The 21,472-nt window shown below is 33.8% G+C and overlaps 1 protein-coding gene across 1 annotated transcript in view; it reads left to right on the top strand.

Moving 5' to 3' along the window:
• LOC129961805 (P protein-like) overlaps positions 1–21,472 on the top strand; it is a 78,450-nt gene that overhangs the window by 6,557 nt on the left and 50,421 nt on the right. Inside the window, exons 2-3 of the mRNA XM_056075378.1 lie at positions 1,241–1,398; positions 10,368–10,580. Of these exons, the coding sequence (XP_055931353.1) occupies positions 1,241–1,398; positions 10,368–10,580 (371 nt within the window). The remainder of the gene's footprint in view (positions 1–1,240; positions 1,399–10,367; positions 10,581–21,472) is intronic.

The following is a 21,472-nucleotide window of genomic DNA, read 5'->3' as shown; positions in this document are numbered from 1 at the left end:
ACATAGTTGCGCAGAACATATCGTGCAACAAGGTTGTGTACACGGGATAGAGTTTCCTTCAAATCGGACATCAAACCAATGACTGCCAGCACCTATATTCTAGGCTTAGTCACAAAGTCTCAGTTTATTCTATTATTGTTATGTAGCGCTATTTTACTAATTTGCGCTATTTTGAATGAAACTGTTTGAGTTTGGTCAGATGATACTTGTGCCGGAACTCTTTCTCCACATTTTCGCCACACACATTAAATCCTCGACGTTATATTTAATGTGCATTGGGTGCACTACTTGAAGTATCTTTAGATGGAACTGGTTTTCGAATCAAGGGAACTCCAGTACTAAAGTCGAGTTTAGTTCAGTTATATTAACGCCCCGTTTTAAAACAACACTACAGCTATTTTGGGATGGATCTCGTAATTCTGAACTAAGGCTCAGAAGACGAAAATTACACCTGAATTGGCTTAGTTTAGTTTGGTTTAATTTAGTTATATTATTGTCCAATTTTAACCAACATTAGGACTATTTTGGGTCGGACCTCGTAATATTGAACCGCGGTCAGATGACGAGGACGATACCTGAGTTAACAACCCCCCTCTCCAAATTTTCACAACGCTCCAGTGGGAGGACGTTAAGCCCCGACGGATTTAGCGTGCACGAGAACCGCTTGCACGACGATTCTTCAGTGGGATCGGGTTTCGAGCCTGAAACCTTCCGGTTCCGAAGCCGACACCTTACCACCCCCTGAAACCTGAGTTGGCATCTCTTCTCCTAGCTTCCGCACCTCACCTGTGGAAGGACATTTGGTCCCGATGGATTTAACGTGCACCAGACCCGTTTACACAGCTGCTCTTCAGTGGATTCGATCTCGAACCTTGAATCCTCCGATTCCTAAGCCTAAACCTGACCCTCTGGTCTCATTCTAAAACCGAATTCATAACTTTAAGCCTCCTTAGTACAGAGTGGGTAATTAATTCTAATTTTTTTTTAATTTAAACATTTTTAAAAAGGTTTTTAAAAAATTTTCATTAAAGTTAACTGTGTGAAAACTCGCATAGGGTGCAACACGTTTTGTCCCCAATTTCCAATAACTCAAGCAGTTTCTAGCATTGGTTAGCGGTTCATCATTGTTTTGAATAGACATTCGTGAGTGCAATCGAAGTTAAATATTGATATTGCTTGTATTTGAATCAGTCGTCAAGATAAGATTTCGATTCTCTTCGATATCACTCTTTTGTTTCAGAAGAGGTTTCGTCACTCTCGAATTGCTAATCAGCCGCATCCACCTGCAGTGTGGAAATCGGAGCGAAGTGTTTCCTCCGCCCAGATTCTAGAATGCGAAATTCGTTCGGTCGGGCTTTTGAATAACATCATGGCAATGAGTGCCGAAGTGGACATGAGGTAAGATTTTATAATGAAAATGTATTCATTTGAACTGAGAAACGAAGCGTGTTTCGGAATGACATTTTCATATTTTTTTGCTTAAAAAGACAACCTATAAATAATTGTCGCAAAAACCCCATACTTCAATATGTGTGAAAAAATGTGAAATACTTATAGTAATTATTTACAAGATTTAAAGTTTTCATGATGAAATCGGCATATATGCATATAATTTTTAAATATAATTAAATTTTAAAATAATTATTATAAAAAACACTACAACACGAAGAATTTTTCTGTAGTCTACGATTTTATTTTTAACTAACCCCATCGTATACTATAACTAGTCTCACTTTTTCAGTCCATTTTTAAGTGCAAAAATCTCTTTGAAACGCTTTAATATCTCAGATGTCTTTATATAGAAATTAAAATAACAATAAATGCCCCAAATAGGATGTATCATCTAATGAGGAACTTCTGTAAACTCGTAAGTCAATGGGTTAAAATAAGAAAATCGATTGCACCAAATAATCTGGTAGTTTCCTGCAAAATGGTTCAAAAATGATTTCTAAAAACCTCAGGAGCCTTATTCCACAAATTATTAATAATTTAAAAAAAAATAGAAACAAAATTTAACCCATTTTTAAATAACTGGAAATCTAAAACTTTCAGATTAAAAGAATTTTTTTAGCATCGATAAGCTAAAAGAAATCTTATTGAAGTATCGTTCATTCATTTGTTCATTTATTTTGAATTCAATTAGGGGTCGCGGTGGCCGGGTGGTAAGATCTCGGCTTCGGAACCAGAGGATTTCAAGCAAGTGGGTTTCGTGCACGCTAAATCCGTCGGGGCCAAACGCCCTTTCGCTGGTGTGGTGTTGAAGCTTGGAGAGGGGGGTGCCAGTTCATGCGTCATCCTCGCCATCTGACATCAGTTCAAAATGGGGAGGTCCGTCCCAAAATGGCCCTAGTATTGATTTAAAACGGGACTTTAATGTAACTAATCTTTAAAATCAATTTACTGAAAAAAGTCTTGAATGCACAACATTGTGCACTCAAGACACAGTAGCATGGCGCAATCGTAACTTGCTCAATGTTAGTGTCATTCCTATTGAGAGAAGACGACTCAATTGGATGAAACCTTATCTTCCTGACTATACCTCTTGTTTTTTAACAAAATTTGGAAAAAATCTTTCGTCATTCGAATTTCTAAAATAAGCGCATATTTAGATGTTTTGTTTTTATTTAAACATATTAATCAGCTTTCGCCTTTAAAATGCGTTAGATTTAAATAAATCATTACATAACTACGATTGCATTGAACTGACAGTACAGTTTATAAAAGTTTTCAAGTTCTATAAGCCTGCACTTAATTTTCAAGTAAGAAAATTAAACTCTCTGCGGATCAAATAAATTTTGAATAATGATTGTTAATATTCAGAACTGGTGCCAACCAAACATTGCAAACTGTAGAGCTCTTTAATCACATGACTTTTTTTTTATTTTTCATAATAAAAATGAAAGAAATCAAGATATACAATAAAAAAATGCTACAATCGGCAAAAATAAAAAAAATTTCCTTCCACACTCAGTAGAATCTGAAAAGAATTCATTTGCATCAAAAACCAAACAAAAAACCATTCTGGAAACATGTTAATCAGCCAGTGAAAAGGACACAAAGAAAAAAAGAATGAAATTTGGTATGTGGTCTTGATATTAAAATAATAGATTTCTGTACGAAATCTATGAGTGAGAAGTCTGCCTATTCTACCATCCGAACAGGTATGACCGAGATAACTAAAAACTCAACAAATTAGATTGATAAAATTTGGCATATAATTTTATCACCAGAATTACATATGCATAACGCATTTGTAATAAATACGTCAAATGGTTTACGATCTGTTAATAAGTGAACGAGAGCGTTAAGACTTAAATGAACGATATTTGTTTTGCTTATCAATGGAAACCTGTCATGGTGGTCTCTCAAAACTTTCTCGCGTACTTTCCAATAAGTGCTAAAAAATAGTAGCGTAAGGCAGAGAACGCCTTGCATCGTATTCTCGCACGATAGATATTTAACCTTTTGCGTAAATTTAGCACTGCTACTGAATTTATTGTGTCACCCTTTACTACCTTTCTTGACGATTAATTCTTGGCATGCGATTAATAGCATCCGAAAATCAAATTTGTACTTTACATGCGCTTTTCCCAAACGATTGAAACCTAAATTTGACACAGCAGTACAATTGTAGTCACATACCGAAGTTGATGCATGTAAATCGTTGCGCTTTTTGTGTTATCGCATTGGTTTAATCCTATTTTAGTGTGCCCCGAGTTCGTTGCCAATATTGTAATCCAAATAAAGCAAGCGTAATAAATTTTCTAGTAACCCTAATACTGATTTGTTTACAATTTTTTTCGCTTGTTCATTTGTTCCCCTACTACAGCAGTTTTATAAAAAAAATGAAATTTAAAAATAATCGACATTAAAGAATTTAATTAAATTGCGTTTTATAATCGAAAGTATTATTACTTCTAATAAAACATTCAGTGTTATTTTTAAAATGAAGTATGAAAAGAAAACATTTATCCTTTTGTAATTCTTACCGAATGAAGTTAGTCTAATTAAAATCGTTTGTATGCGAATTTTGTCAGGACAGAAACTGAAAACATCTGCTATAGCTTTTTGAATCATTTGCCTTTATTTCACATTTTTTCATTTTAATAATATCGTACCATTCTGTAGATGTGATTTGTTCGTTGATTCCTTGTGATTGTTCCATTAATCTGTAAGTATTTAATAATCGGATAATCAGGAATACTATGAGGAATATTTTATTTTGTAAATTTCGATGTGTGCATTTTGTAATATACATATTACGCCGATAGAACAACCTTTGCATCAGAGAAAAGTTCTGCTGGTTTCTTTCTTATGGAAATTGTTCCCTTCTCAAATGTCGAATTATTTGAACAAAGTGTATTTATTCTTTCAAATCTCTCCTCAGGAAAAGTATCGATCTCTAGTTGTGGAGTTATTAGGAATAGATGCTTTCATTTTTCCTTGTGCTGTTCTTGTTATTCTCAGAATCTTCAAGTTTAATGAGTTGTCGAAGCTAATAGATTCCCGCTGCCGCTGCTAGCGAAGCCGTAAGATGTTTTTTTAAGGTTTAAAAAATCTGCGCGTCTTCAGATGGCGAAGGCACCGTGTGTTTGAATTTTATTGTCTAAAATGCAGATCGGCGCAAACGGTTTGAAAAATTCGTTATTTCAGAATTCAAAGAAGATTCAGCAGCTAAGGTTAAAAAAGAAGAATTCTTAGATAAAGCAATCGTGATAAAAAAAATTAATAATTTTAATAAAAATAGTGTGGTAACTATTTTACAGCATTGCTTACGCGATCAGCCATTTTGATTGGTGACTTAGTGCTGTTGGCATCCTTGGCAAAATAAGGGGCACACTAAACTAGGATTTTACCATATATAATGTGTTAAAGTACAGACGAAAGGCGGTTCATTCCTTCTTATATTTGGCACAAAATTTAAAAGAAATCTTCACTATAGGTGTTAAATCCGTGTTTTGAATTTTATTCATCTGGCTCTCATCGTTTTGTATTTATCGTGTTAACTCATGTTCAAAGAGTCGGTCAGAATAACTTCAACTTAGAAGTAAAATTTGTCAGAAATTTACAAATCTAGTGCATGCCAGATTTTATCCATCTAGCTCTAAGCATTTCTAAGTTATCTTTGTTACAGGCCGACAGATGAACGAACAGACAGGCATACTGCCGAAAATGTATTTTTTAAACATAGGAAGGTCTAAGATTCGTCAGAATTTCGAGTTTGAATTTTTTTGACGATTACAATATTTTCATTAAGCTTCGTATACGAGAAAGTAAAAAGAATTCTCCGAAAATCGTGTTTGCTTTTCTCTTCTGTACTGCGAAGCACAAAAGACGAGAAATTCGAGGGGAGCATTCCTTCTGGTTTATTGAGAGATTGTTGTTCACCTGACCAGGCTATTCATTATTAAGCTGATTTTTGTTCCTTCAAGGTGATTTCCGGAAATAAAATGCACAGACTCAGCAGTGTGATAAGCCCATTATATAGCCGTAAATATTTGCTAGAGAGTGCACGTTTCTACGCTTTCCAAAGCCGCATTTCCATTTGGTGGAAAAGCGACTGCTTTCCTAAGTGCGATTATGCGATACCGCATCCTGTGTTATCTTTCTTGATAATCGCGTCCAGATAACGTAAACTGGGAGCATGGCAATGAAACGCGGAATTAAGAGGCGGTGATATAAACCATAGATAATCATGCAAATCTTGGTTTTTTCGAAAGTCATGTTTCAAGCCTAAAGTCACTTTAAACTCCAAAACAGGTGACACAGATATGCATTTTTGGTATAAAAATTTTATATTAAAATTCCTTCATCTGGTTTGTTGCGCGTGTGACAGTCAACTCGATGAAGTATTTGCTTGAAAACCAGATTAACAACTCGAGTGCAAGAGATGAAAACATTTCAATATAGACAGGATACTCGCTCTAATTATGAACCTCTTGATCCAAGTGACTTAACTTCCTACCTAGAAGACACGTCTTGTTCGGAACATTTATCATTTTAATTTCTCTTATGATGTAAGGGCATTCCAGTTATTAAAAGGTTTCAATTGATTTTTTTTTTTTTTTTTGCATTTTAAATTACTTAATACTTACACTTCATTGTAGATTTAAAATTAGAAATTAAATAATTCGATGCGCGAATCCGGCTCGTCAGCGTATGCTAAAGGGTTCAATTCTTATTTGCTAGATATGACTTCTATTACTCCTTTTTACTTTTGGTTAAATAAATGCTTTAAATGACGCGAAGTATTATATATATATTCTCTTTTATTTAGTAAATGTTGTAAAATTCCCTAAATTTAAATTTTTATAAAATTTTCTGAATGATATTTAACAAAACATTCTTCACGGGCTAATATTTTTGTGAAAAGGGTTTATTTTCTGTGACTAAAATGAGTCACGTTCGAATATCAACATTTTTTAATGTTTTAATTTTACTGTTTTTAATTCTGTTTTGATTTGACCATTTAAATAGATGCCTCTAGGAAAATCAATCTATGAACGGATGACGTTTGCACGGAATCAACATGGATAAGTTTTAAATAATAAATTTCAAAGCCTCATAATTCAAGCAGTATGGAACATTTTTCTCACTTTTTTAATGCGTCGAGAATATTATACTAATGTAATTGATAGTAATAAGGGATTATATAAAATTTTGATTTCGGAATTCTCTCATTACATCATTTTATTGATAAAATAATGACATTTTATATTCGATAGAAATAAACATTTTTTTGTGTCATGGTCAAATATCTATCATCTCTTTCGGTTTTATGTAGATTCAAGTTCTCGTATTTACCGACAGATCGAAAGATTTAATTCTGGAAATATGTTTTATTTTAGACTTATGTTGGTCCAAATGAAGTATAGAAACATCACAATTTTGGACTATTATTATCTTTCCTGCTTCCCATATGAGAAAATGAGTTATTGATCCAAACCCATTTTTTAATGCAGCCGTGGTGGCCTGTTGGTTAGCTCTCGGCTTCGGAACAGGAAGGTTTCAGGCTGGAGACCTGTTTCCACCGAAGAACCGTTGTGTAAGCGGGCATGGTGCACGTTAAATCTATCGGAGTCAAACGTCCTCCTGCTGGTGTGGTAGGGAAGTTTGAACTGGGGGTGCCGGCTCAAGTGTCGATCATCTGATTGCTGTTCAAAATGACGAGGACTGTCCCAAAATAGCCAGTGTTGCTTTGAAAAACGGAACGTTAATGTAACTAAACTGAACTGTAGAATAAAATGTTTTGTGTCACCTTGGCATGCGAATTTACTTAACTTTCCAATGAAATAAAACGTCCTATTTGGGGCATTTATGAATATTTTAAGGGGCATTTGTGATGTTGAAGCGTTTTTAAATGATTTTCGCATCATAAGTTACCTAATACTTTTCGCTTATTTGCAGATTTAAAATTAAAAATTCAGTCATTCGATGCGCGACTCAAACTCTTAATTGTATGGAAAGGGGTTCATCTGAGGGGCTGTGATGAGCTATAAAGAGCTCGACCATTTAAAAAAAAATATTTCCCAAATGAGGAATCTTCGATTCTCTTGCGTGATTAGACCGATAATAAGCTCCTCAAGACGTTGGTGAAAAGGTGATGCATTTTATCATTTGCTCTATTGTTCCCTCCTTTCTTTGCTTTATCTCATTTCATGCATGCACTTATTCCTCAATAAGTGGATTCTATTATTTCTAGATATCTCTTCTTTTCAAAACAATGCTTTTGAGGTCCTTAAAAAGTGAAAAATAAAAACTACAACCCCATGTGTTGCAACTAAGGTTTCCTTCAGAAAGAATAATAAAGCCCTTCAAAAATAAAATGTTTGCAATCCACTCAACATTTCCTCTCATTCGACAAAATGTAATTTTTTTCATACATGAAGTCAAAAATATCTACCTCTCATTTTCTTAGTTCAGATGCCTTCGAGCCCAAACAAATTTTCACTTTCTTGTATACGAAGTGTAGAGCAAGTTGCCTAGAAATCCGAATTTGAGATTTTTTAACCGTCTCTAATCTTTCAGATCTCTCTGTGCCCAAAAAACACATTTTTCTGCCATTATGTCTGCCCGTTTGTCTGTGAAAAAGACAACTCAGAAACAATTTCAGCTAGAAAGATAAAATTTGGCATAGGGTTTTTAGACAAATTTGCAGAAATTTTGAATTCTTTCAAATTTTGATTCAAATCCAGAAAGGGGCTGACCGTGTGCCGGCCTGTACTTTCAAAATATATATAAAGCAAGGGCACAAAAACGCAAAGATTTAAATATATCAAATTTGGCACGTGATTTTATGACTACAAGGATTGTAGTTCTGTGTCAGATTTTGGTTTTCAATTGGAAAAAACCTGTAAAACACAATTCGATTGTCTAATACTGTTAACCGTATGCCAGGGGTTAACCGCTAAAACTCTCATCAGATATAGCACGGAAGATGCAGTAAAATTGTTAAATTCAAGCCAAAGATTAATGTTTCCTCATTATTAAATGCTTGTGCTATGCAAGGCTCCCTCTGGTCCAATACCTTTATTAGAGGGCACGCGAAAAAAAATTTGAGACAACTCCCCCCCCCCCCCCTGTTTTTAATTGTCCATCTGTAAAAATAATGAGTCAAAAACACAAGGACCAGGAACATATGTGAAATTTGGAATATGGGTCTTAGCCAAAAAAATAATTTCAATAAAATTGTACACGAGATCTGTCAACAGGAATTATTTCATCTATATTGTCTTGAATGCGAATAACCAACTTAAAGAAATGAAGTACATAAATTAAAATCACAAACCAGTGTCGAATTTCGATTCACTGCATTAAACAGTCGACTGATTTCTGAACGAACTGAATTTGTAATATTTTGAGGACGATTCGAATGGATAGAAAGATGGACTGAAATATTTTGGCAAATCAAAATGAACTGGAAACTCTAAAATATGGACGGCTGGATGAAGCTTGGTGTTCTGGAATTCTTTATACTGATTTTAATGTTCGAATCTTTGGAGTGATGCGAGTCATAAACTAACATGATTTCGCTTATGGACAGGATAAAATCTGAAAATTGAGTCAATAAAAAAACTGTTTGAAACATTCTACGGAGCAGACCATTGTGCCTAGAGCTTCTAAATTTGGTGCATATTAACGTATAGAGCTGTCATTGCTCATTTTATGAAACACCCGACTAAAATTTTAAGGAAGTTTTTTTGTTATTAAAAATGAATCTGTTTAACGTTTTCCTCTCTACTGTCTAAGTATATAGAGGCAAAACCATTCTTAAAATTTAAACAATTCACTTTTTACGCTATACCAGTTGTTTCAGAAGCGATTTTTTCTGCAACCTTAATGACTATTTTAAAAATGACAATACTTTTCATTGCTTTATTTAAATTTATAATCAAGTGCGTTGCGACGATTTAATTTCTTTGTGTGCTTATCATCTTTGGTATAATGAAGTGTATGTTTTAAATATAAAATGACATATTATGTTTCAACATTTCGTATTAGATATTTGAATCTCTTTTTAACTTATTTTGCCAAACAATTATTGAATTTTTTGATCCAAGAATTTTCACTTATGGTAAAGTAAAATTGCCAACATACACTAAACTCCATTTTGCTCGACTGTTGCGTTTCTTATTCATCTACTTCTCACACACTCACACAAAGACTGAAAGAATCAACCTTCCAGCCGTGGATATCTGAGCGGACACTTTGCTGTTGAAAATAGAATCTCTCGAAATAAACAAACGAACAAAAAAATGTATATTATCAAATAAATGAATTCGTGAAAAAATAAAAAAATTTCATGAATTGTAAAGTATTTGTTTTTATTGAATGAATGATTATGAACCCCTTCGCATACAATGACGAGTCTGCTCGAACATCAAATGACTGACTTTTTAATTTTAAGAGAAGTATTAAATAATTTAAAATGCGAAAACGTTTCAATATCTCAGATATTTTTATATTATTATTATTATAAGAATTTTAAAAAAAATGTGTCCCAAATAGGATGTGACATCGAATGAGGATGTTGTATAAGTTCGTAGGTTAAATAAATTTGATTAAACACTTATTATTAGAATATTAATAATTTATTTCACTGGTGTGAATTTATTCTTTGATAGATCCCTTGTTGATGTTATATTCTTGAGGTTTATTATTTCCTTCCTCTCTCGGTTTGAGGGAAAGGCAGAGGGTCGGGTAGAAGTGCACTCCTTATCAATTTTGTAGACGCTATTGACATAAATGTTCTTACAATCCGACACCTTATCACCTTGCAGCCTTATCTCCACCTTAAGAGTGTGGGATGTAATTCCTCCAACCAGTCCATTCCTCGTTCTCACGAGTGTTTCTTTTCGTTCCACCAGCTATATAGACGACGGTGGGAGCAGAACATCCCCGTCACCCCCTCGTGCATTGTCTCCAAGTGTCGTGCAGCAACAACAGGATATGGTCAACCTACTGTCCGGTTTGAACATGAGGAAACTGACCAGTGGAAGCAGCAGTGGCAGCTCGGAGATAACCCCTCTTCTAAACGGCAGCCAGGAAGGCCCCTGCTATGCCTATTCTTCCCGAAACAGGTAGGTCTTAAGAAATTCGGCTTAAAGCATCGTTGGTGGCTGAGATAAAAGCAATGCTTTTAACCACTTGTGGTGGCAAGAAATTCACAGGTGCGCGTGCCCTGTAACTCGCTGCACAAAGTATCCGATACAGAAATCGGAAAAAGATTTATCTTCTAAATGAATTAATTTTCGACCCAAGACTGCGCTGGGTTTCGGCAAGCAATCTCAGTCGACAACATCATTTTTATTACTGTGACAATTACCTGCTGACGTGTGTCATAATATCGTTGCGACAAAAGCATCTGGACATGCGTGGCCCATCTTTCCACTGCAACAGGTTCTTATGGTATAATAAAATTCGATATTTTAAATTGAAATATGAAAGCAAATGCAAAATCTCAAGACTGTTGTACGTTAATAGAAAATATGTTAAATAAATTGGTACTTGAATCATTTATAATTTTAATTTTTGTGAATATTCAAAAATTTTCTTTATTAGAATATTTCTTGTAATTTCCCTTTGTTGTATCACTTTCAGCGCCTCATACTTTTACAATGTAGTTTTTACTTCCAGATTTTAGATGTAAAAAATTTAATTTAGTATACTAGTAAAAGTATGTTAAGTTAGTATACTAGTAAAGTATAAGTTAGTATTAAGTAACTAGTTAAATACTAATATACTAGTATATTAGTAAAGTATACTAGTAAAGTATTAAGTTAGTATTTAGTATACTAGTAAAAGCATACCTGTAAAAACATGTTAGAACTTTTTTTACATTTTTATTGCCCGATTTATAATTTATTATAAATATTCTAGGAGCTTGCAATAGTTCTTTTCTCAAATTTGCAATCTGGGGTGGGGGTCATTCGTGCGAAATAATTTAAATCAACTGATAAGTACAGAAAAAAGCGGAAAAGTTCTTTGTCTTCTAGAAGAATTTCAGAATTTCGGAGCTCTAATACGCAGAGAAAAAAAAATCGATTAAAAAATTTCGTAGTTTGCGAACATGAATCAAGTTAAATAAAAAGAGTTTGAAAATTATTTTTTGTATCAAAATATTCACATTTTAAATTTTTATCCTCTGTTATTTATCTCTAAAATTTTACTTTATTGAATTGAGAGATCTGAATTGTTATGAAAAGTTTAATATTAAATCTATAGACCTTTCTCTTATTCTTAGTATTGGGTTTTTGTACGTTATAAAACAACTTTTTAACGACTTTTCATTCATTCGTTGAAAATATTTTTTCTTTTCTTGTTTTTTAGAAGTCTAATTTTGGAGTACACATATAAATATGCTATTTTATTCTTGAATTTTTTATCTCGACATCTTGGAACGTAAAATTCGAATAAAATTTACCGATTTAAGATACCGTATCTAATCACCTTCACAAGTCGGTAAACTGTAACGATGCTGCTTTGTATTTTTATCGGAGATGATAGCATCGCTTCGGCTCACTCAGGAAGACCATGATCAAAAATAGATGTTAGCGCCTAAATTTCACGCTGCAATCGGCATTTCGTTTTCTTTTTTTATATATAAATATTTTCTCTTACATGAAGTACTAGCTGTTACCCGCGACTTCATTCGCGTGGAAATTTTGATGTGTATGTATGAGAACTGACGGTCTGATCAAAATGTAAAATGTTATAAAACGTATCATTATAGTGTTGTTGAAAGCAGAGTCTGATATGATTTAATCAAGAAACTTGTAACTGATTGAGAAAGATCTACGGGAAAATTTCGACATTTATTTTTATTCTAATACCATAATGTATACAACATTAAGCCCTGGGATTTGTTGATCGTCATTGTAAAAGCCCATTTTAAGGGAAATGGCAACCTCTTGAAACACAATGGCAAGATGTTTGGAATAACAGAAATGCGGGGAATCGAAACGCTGTCTCCTTATAGCAGCTCCTGTTATAATTGTAGTTTTTACAATATTACTGCCGAGCTCTCTGATACGAAGCCTGGTGTCGTTGCACAGTATTTTCGCATCATTTTTCATCAGCAGAGCTGGAAGGCAAAATGTAAGCTCCAGCTTATGCGAAGATGCACCTGTTAACTCTGAGGAGTTGAGAGATTCAACGGGGTAGGTTACTATAGTCATTAGCCATCACAGTGTCTATGGATGTGTATAGTTTTGAATTTCCGGAGATCATGTCTAATTTTTTTATTATTTTATTGACTCACTCGTTCTGTGGCGACAACGCTACCCTCTCACACAACCACTCTTCATTATTTATATGAACCTCCAAGTTGAGAAAAACTTGCCTATAAGTTCATCTTCTGTAGCCACTGGATAGGAAAAGTCTTCTGAAAATAGAATGATCCCATCTGTTTCCGTTTCTAGACGACCCTCAGAATTTTGCAGAATCAGACCTGCAGAATCTTGTTTGCGAAGACACCTGATACATGGTCGCTGTACAGTTGGACGCGCATGTTGCCCGTAAGATGGAGCTTTTCAGTCCTAGACCACAGAGGTGACGCCGGTATAGCTCTCGAAGCAGTTCAGGCCATTTTCAACCCCCTATAACTTCATTGTGGATCAAACTAGAAGTCTGAATTTTCAGTAACCAAGCAGTCATTATATAAACACGGTATATTTCAAATTTCATTAAATTTGAACCATTAGTTTAAGAATTATAACTAGTCAAAGTTTGTGAATTTTGTCACTGACTGACTGACTGACCGATCATCAAAACTCTAAGGCACTTCTAGCAGACATAGAAGCTTCATATTTAGAATACAATTAGTGTTTAGTGTATAAATCAAGGAAAAACTAAAATATGCGTGTAATAATGGACGGATCGATAAATTTCTCGAAATTTCGAGCATTATCCATTTTGTCGGCAAATTCGTCACCAAGTCGCCAAATGTTCGCCAAGCTCTGGGATCACTGGCTCGGCACTGGCATGATGACACTATTCGCACTGGGAAGCAAAATTACAGGTTTGTAACAATATCTAATTTGAAATAATTCAATTTGAAGCTGTGGAAGCTGCAAACGCAATGGGTGTTTTTCAGAGAATCAATCTGGTAAAAGAAAAGCAAACTGATCTTCAAAGTATGATATGTATAGCCTATGCAATAACTATACGCAAAAGTCAGGGCCTAGGTCTAAATAATGCACTGATGGATATCGGTTCCGCAGTATTCACATCCGGTCACGCTTACGTGACACTTTCGAGAGTTACAAGTCTGAACGGCTTACATCTAAATGTCGACTTTGGAAGTATTAAAGAGCAGGAATCCTCAATTTGTGAATACAACAGACTAAGAAGCATTTACCGTCCAGACTTGTCGAAAATTGTAACATCAAAGCTTACGAGAAAAGCCCATAGAGACAGGGGCTTTGAGAAAAACTGTAGCTGAAGCTCAAGAAGTAGTACCAGAAAAGAAAAAGAGGAAGACTAAATACAAAAATAAGAAAAGGATTATCTACAAAAAGAAAGGAGATGCCATCAAAAACGGTGGCGTGGCTAGAGCGAACACATAAGATTTCGTGGTCAGAGCGTGGTCGAAACTCATCGTGGTTAGAGCGGACACATCCCCCCCCCCCCATCTTAGAATAGATAAAGGGTCAGAGCGGACAGTGGCTACAGCGGACGCGTGAGAGGAGCTGGGTGGGCAGAGCGGACATTCTTGCACCTATTGAGTTGTTTCCCTAATCAGTCGGGAGTGGGAATAATGAAAAAGTCTTAACAAAGAGTGACAAGTTAAAAAAAAGCAAAAAAGAAAAATACCCTCAGGTCTTGATAATTTTTAGAAAGGTATTTAGTTTTATACTTTCATTTAATGACAGAGGGCCCTGCAGTCAAATATATTCAAGTCATAATCAAGTATTGATTAAATTAATTTTGCAACTTCATTCTAGTAATAGTCCTAATTACCATTTACAAGTTATTCGTTATGCTATTTTATAATTCTAAAAAAATTGGAACTTTACAGTTTAAAAAAATATATTCCCTCCTTTTACAATATTGTTTAGAGTGTTAGAGAAAGTTGTCTTTTGTTTTCGATATTTTGCTTTAAATTAATTTTACGTTTTGACTGTGCACTTTTTTTATTTGTACAACATTGAAATGGACTTTTTAGAAAGGGACTTGCGATTTCAGTTTTCAAAATTTACTATTAAAATTGCTAAATAAAAATTAAATTAAAATCAATAAAAAAAAATTTGGATAGAAAATGGGGCTTTGAGATTTGCGTTATCTCAGAGCCCCTGGTAGGTTTAAAATGGCCATGAATTCTTCTGAAATTAGAAATAATTACATTGTTTAAAATATGGAAAAAACGCATAGCTAATCAGTAAACATTTCAATAAAGGTGTAGATGTATATTGTTGAAGAGTGTATTACCAGAACTTCATTCAACACTATTTTTAATGATTTGTTGTACATATAAGAACGATCTTCAATAAAATTAAAATTTCTGAAGAACATATATTACATATATCAATGTAAAATTCATTTTTCTTAATTCTATTTTATTTTTTAACAGTGTATTTGGATTTTGGTTTAATAAAAGTGCAACTAGAAGAAAATTAAATTTGAATTCAACTAATATCTCCTACAAATTTTCACAGATACAAATGATCAGTTAGCAAAATATTAATATACTTCTGATTTAGTAAGCTGTTTATTTTATGCACCGTATACTTACAATATTTCATATACAAAATGCAAAGTCATGTAATAAACAAATAATTTATCAGAGTACATATTTTTTTAAAAAAATGTAACAACATTTAAATTAAATCTAAGATGATAAATAGAAAAATTTAAATTTGTAATAGCGTTCTACTCTCGAAACTGATTTTTTTTAAAAAACTGATATAGCATGGAAACTTAACATCCGAAGTTGGAAGCTTTTCTTGCTACTTACGGCATTTCAAGAATTGCTTTTGCAACTTTTCCCTCCTTACAAATCATTCCAATACCACTAACCTCATTTAATTGTACTTTAAATTTAATAAACAACTTTTTTTAAGTGCCTATGTTTAAATAACATATATTTTAATGTTCGAAATTATTGAAATAAATAAATGAAGCAAGAAGAAATAAAGCAAAAACTGGAACGCAAACTCTTTCGTTTAATGGAAAACGTTATATTTATGTAAAGTAATGCATTTATATCTAAAATTTAGAAGAAATGATTATTATTTCGAAGTGGATACGCTATTTATATGAGAAGAAATATCATTCCTCAATGATTTTTATCATACATTTTTGAATAAATACATTGAAAAGCAATCCATCTTTCATAAAAAGCAAAGTGGAAATGATTCATATAGTATTAAAACGCATGAAATTGTATTAATGAACGTATCGTTAAGTATTCGAAATTGAGTCAAACATCATGCTAACTCTTGCCAAATATGACACTTTTAGATAACATTTAAAATGTTGTAACCTCTTCTACAACTGACCCTCATCCGTTATACAACCGCATTGTAAATGAGACTATTGATTGACAGTTTTATGACTGGTACGCAAAGTGTACTGCAAGTGTACTTTTGAAGAGAAGGCCTTTCTCATTTTCTCAGTAGCTGTTTGATCCTTATGAAGTGTGCATGTCGTTTTATATCGTCGAAAAAATCTGTGATGGAACCCATAGCCATTTCAACAAAATTACTCTCTACAAAAAAAGGAAAAGAATGTTTAGTTGTAGACGATTACTCACATCGTTTACACCGAAAAAATAAACTAGGAATGAGTTAGGTATGTGTAAAAGAAGGTTATGATTTCGTTACTAAAATACCGACGTACTCCAATGCCAAGACTGTTTTATGTAAGGAGAGGAGAAAGGCTTTGGGAACTACCCAAAATCCCCAAAATGCCAAAGACATTCAGTTTACAAATGATACACTTATGCTTTTAAATGGAGAAAACTTTCTTCGTTTAGATTTTCAAAATGACCAAAATAGCAGGATTTTAGTATTTGGAGAAGAACATCGGTACCTTTTGGAGAATGGAAAGACCTTTTTCTTGGACATTAAAAGTTAAACATTTAAAAGTTGTCCGAAACAGTTTGCTCAAATATATACAATAAACGTCGGTTTAAGGAGTACAGCAACCGAGACCAACGTTTATCCAGCGCTTTTTGCATTTCTGCCTGATAAGAGACAAGCAACTTACATTACAATGTTTCAGGAAGTGAAACGTTGGTGCCCGAAGTGGAAGCCGGACATTATTAAATTGGATTTTGAAGCCGCAGCCATCAATAGTTGCATGTTAGAATTTCCCAGTTCGACAATTTCCGGTTGTAACTTTCATTTTAATCAGTGTTTGTGGCGTAAGATACAAGAAATGGGTCTAGTAAAGGAATATAAAGAGAACGAAGATATAAGAAATGCCTGTAGAATGATTTCTGCATTAGCTTACTTGCCAATTGAACACATAGATGATGCTTGGAGCATCGTATGGGAAAAAGCTTTTAGCATTGACAAACTTACCACATTCATTGATTATTTTGTCGAGCTGTGGATGGACAATCCAAATATACCCATTAAAGTATGGAATGTATATGGATAGCGTCATAGGACAAATAATTCTGTTGAACGGTGGAATTCCAAATTAAATGCAATCACTGGCAGAAATCAGCCTAATGTCCACTTATTAGTTAAAATACTAAAAGAAGAAACACAAAAAGTGTCTTTTAATTTGAAATCCAGAGAATTAGACGACCCTGGAATAAAAAGGAAAAAAGCATATGTAAAATTGGATGAAAGAATTGAAAACATCCTAAAAAAATTCGAAACATCAAACAATTTAGAAAAATGTCTAAAATCTTTAAGTTTTGTAACTAGGTTGGACTAAATCCAATGGTAAATGATATTTATGTCTTTATATAATAAAGGTTAGTTAGTATTTATTTACTTGTATTTTTTTTTTATTTACTTGTATCTGTTTTATATATTTTACTTCTAGTATTTATTTTTACTTACATTAATGAAACTAATTAATTTTATGGCAATTGCACCAGGTTCTAATATTTATTTGACTCTATATTACAGTTTTCCACAAAATCCCCGAAATTCGTTCATACCCTTCATTATACTGTTACTTACTATTAATTTTTAATGTTTAAAATGCATTCGTTTTATAATATAATATAAATAATCAAATTTGATTGGCAAAAATTTATTTATCCTTGTAATTTGATAATCGAGTGCAAAAACCGAAAATTTCGGTAAAAAAAAAAACCCGTTATCCCACGTGAAAGATATTTGCCACTTAAAATACTGTTTTAAATTATATTTGTGATTTTTAAAAGTATTTATTTACTTATTTATCTGCACCCTTTATCTGTTCTAAGATGGGAGGGAAATGTGTCCGCTCTAACCACGATGAGTTTCGGAGTGTTCGCTCTAACCACGAAATCTTATGTGTCCGCTCTGGCCACGCAACCATCAAAAACATAACTTGGCAATCGCACTAAACAATCTAATTTAATATAATATATTAATGTAATCTAATTTAATGTAAAGATACATTGTGTTTTCATGCGATTGTCAAGTCAATCTATTTATTTAAACCATAAAAGGTTTTTAATATTGATATGGTCACTATAAGATGTTGTTAGGTTAGCTAATTACGTAATAACTTAAGACAGAAGGACCCTTAAGTAGGCACTGAATAAATTGACCGACTTGGTATTACATGGATCTCACAACTTTTTACGATAGAAGAATTGAGTTGCGAGACTTGGTTTTTTTTACAAGTTATGTTTTTGATGGCATCATTTTATCCTCAATCAATACAATAGCACCGTTACTGATTAGTCATTGTGAGTGCCCTCCAGCCTATGTACGATATCTTCTTACAAAGCGTCCTTGTATGTATCCCACAGCTGGAGGGGGTTTGACAGTCCGCAAGTGCTCACTAAAATTGCAAACCGGTCTTCATAGCCCGAGCTTTATTACTCCTCTTCGAAAGATTAGATTTGTGTTTTCTGGGCATTTCAAAAACGTATCAAATAATAAATTTAAAAAAAAAATTAAAACTAACCTAAAAAAAACGATGTATTTAAAACTGTCAATAAACTTATTTAAAGTATATAATAAAACAAAATAGAAAATCAAGTCCGTATTTCTTTAAAATCCAGTGAAATCTATTTTATTTATCGATCGAGTTTGAGATAGCTACAACAGTATAATACGCATAATTTTTAAACTTTTAATTAAAATGAAAATTTAGTTGTCAACAATCAGAACACACTGCGCATGCGTGAATTTTCAATGCCAGTTGGCGTAACGCAAATACGTGAATTTTCTACGCCAATTAGGGTAACGCAATACAGATTAGAAATTTTTTATTTCCTTTATTCTGCTTTATTTTAATTTAAAAGTACTTCAGAATGAATCCGAAAGATCGATTCATTAACAATGTTTAATTTTAAATGCATCAAACACTAAGAAAATGAACAGAATCATTTGAAACAATCAATCGAAAACATGTTAAGCCTAACCTTTTTAGTGTGGGGGAAAAAAACTGAAGCCCTACTCATTTGGCGGAGGGGAAATGGACTTTTGGCGGGAAAGTTAGTTTTTAATTAATAAAAAAATAACCACTCAATTAACCGGAATAAATAGTAGCCTATGTCCTATTCCAGACTATCATCTATCTCTGTGTAAAATTTCATCCAATTCCGTTGAGCCGTTCTGGCGTGATTGACTAACAAACATCCATCCATCTAAACTTTCACATGTATAATAGTAGTATAGATTAAGAAGGTGCTGTAATCGTTAAAAAATACGAACTCGAGATTTTGAAGAGTTTCTATGTTTTAAACCATCCTAAATTAGAAAAAGACATTTTTGGCATTATGTCTTTGTCCATCTATCTGTGAAAACTCCAAAACGCTTTGAGCTTGACGGATGAAATGTTGTATACGATATTTTCATCAAATCTGTAGATTCTTATCAAGTTTTGAGTAAATTCCTTTCAGAAGACATCTCGGCTGTTCGAATATAACATAACTACAGAATAAAGATAGCCAAATGGATAAAATTCGGTGCACAGATTTAACATCTACAGTGTAGATGGCTATTAAATTTTGAGCCATATTCAAAGTGGGACTGACCGTCTGTCGGTCTGTACTTTCAAGAAAACGCGGTCATTTAAAAACGCATTGGCTTCATCATATCAAATCTGGCATGTGATTTTTTGACTACAATTGTAATTTTTTTTTTGTCAAATTTTGGTTTTCAATCGGTTTTGAAAAACATATCTAGAACAGAAATTCCCTTTTATTAGAGAGTTTGTTAGAATGTCTTGAGATACCACTCCCGATTGTTTTAATTATTATTTTCCCACAGAATTCCATTTCCTCTGACAGACGCTAAAGAAGATGGGCAGACATTCTGTGAAGCATTTTTTTAATCTTGCACCACACATTCCCGAGTTTCTATTGTGATATGTTCATTATTGATTAAAGGAAGCATCTGTGCACCATCCTTTTTATGAAAAAGAAAAATTCTGCTCCGTATTTTGCGGGAATAAATGGAACGTTTTCCACGTAGCAGCGATACTGTAATGTTCCAGGACCTTGCCTTTATAAAAAGAGCGAAAACTTGATAAAATGGTATGAACGTAAAGATCGGTAAATACTTTTGGGCAGAGTAAGGGTACTTCATGGCCTTCCTGTACGTGCACTTTTTTAATAGTTTCAGAACTTATCCATTAATCTACCTTATTCTCGATTGGTGTTGAGTAATAATGGGTTTTTAAATCTCCATAATATCAGCTTCAAATCCAAGTTGTAAAGACTAAAAAAAGAAAATAAAGGAAATAAAAATAAACTCTTAAGCGTACTAATAAAAATGTTGATTTAAATTTTATCGCTTTTCAGAATTTGAAATATGACATTAGTCAACACAAACTCTGGTGCTAAACTCAAATGCAACGATTGCATTCTGCACAAAAATAGCAACCGTATTTTGTACAAGTAATTGGATAAACCATTATTTGATGCAGACATCGAAAGAACCGCTTTAGGTCTGTAAAGTGCGTTCACATGAGACCAACTAGTGAGCGCAATAATTTTCTTTTTGCTGCTGTTCCGGTGGTGTCCTAATATGAACGTAATCAGGACAATTGTTCCGATGTCACTACTACTTGCCATTGCCCCAATGACAATGCGTGATCTTCCTGAGGTAGGCGTGGCTTTCTATTGCGTCTTAATAGTTGCTCTCGTGTAAACTGCTTTAGGGATAGTGAATATGTACGTTTCGTCCGAAATTCTGTACGTTAGTATCGATTAGAGCATCGAACACAGCATCGTGTCGTACATCAGTGTATATAATTATGTGGCACGTAAATGAATATATGGTACAGTAAAGTCCCGGGTATCCGGTTCGTCACTATCCGGGTTCGTACTATCCGACCTAGCTTTCTTTTATCGTAATTAAATCAGGAGGGCAAGACATTACATTTGCAGCATTGTAAAGGCATGGGAAGCTGGCGTCTGCTACGACTCTCCTACATGACGTGTGCAAAATACGTGAAAAGAAAAGAGCGTTCTGCTCGTTGTTCATTGTTTTGTTAGTGAGTAACGGACCCCAGTTGTTGCCGCTGTTCCTGATTATAACTGAACAGAACATACAGTATTCGTAATTTCGTAAGGAATCGGTAATCACAAGCTTGGGTTGCTTCTGTGATTCACCGGGCCGAGGTCGCCTTCAAATTCTAGGTGTCTTGAGGTAAATAGAGGTCTTAATATTCAATAAGAAGTGAGAGAAATACATATTAATAACAATGAGTTTTAGTATAAAACCTTTTATCTTCTAGTATTGCTGGCCACAAACATTAGTTCATAGCAGTCCGGCCAATCCGGCTTTTTTGTTATTCGGCCTATCCTTCCGCCTCATTAGGTAGAACACTCGGGAGTGTACTGTATTTA

This window comes from Argiope bruennichi, chromosome 2 (genome assembly GCF_947563725.1).
Source record: "Argiope bruennichi chromosome 2, qqArgBrue1.1, whole genome shotgun sequence".
NCBI classification, from domain to species: Eukaryota; Metazoa; Arthropoda; class Arachnida; order Araneae; family Araneidae; genus Argiope; species Argiope bruennichi.
This window is presented reverse-complemented; position numbering and strand designations above follow the sequence as displayed.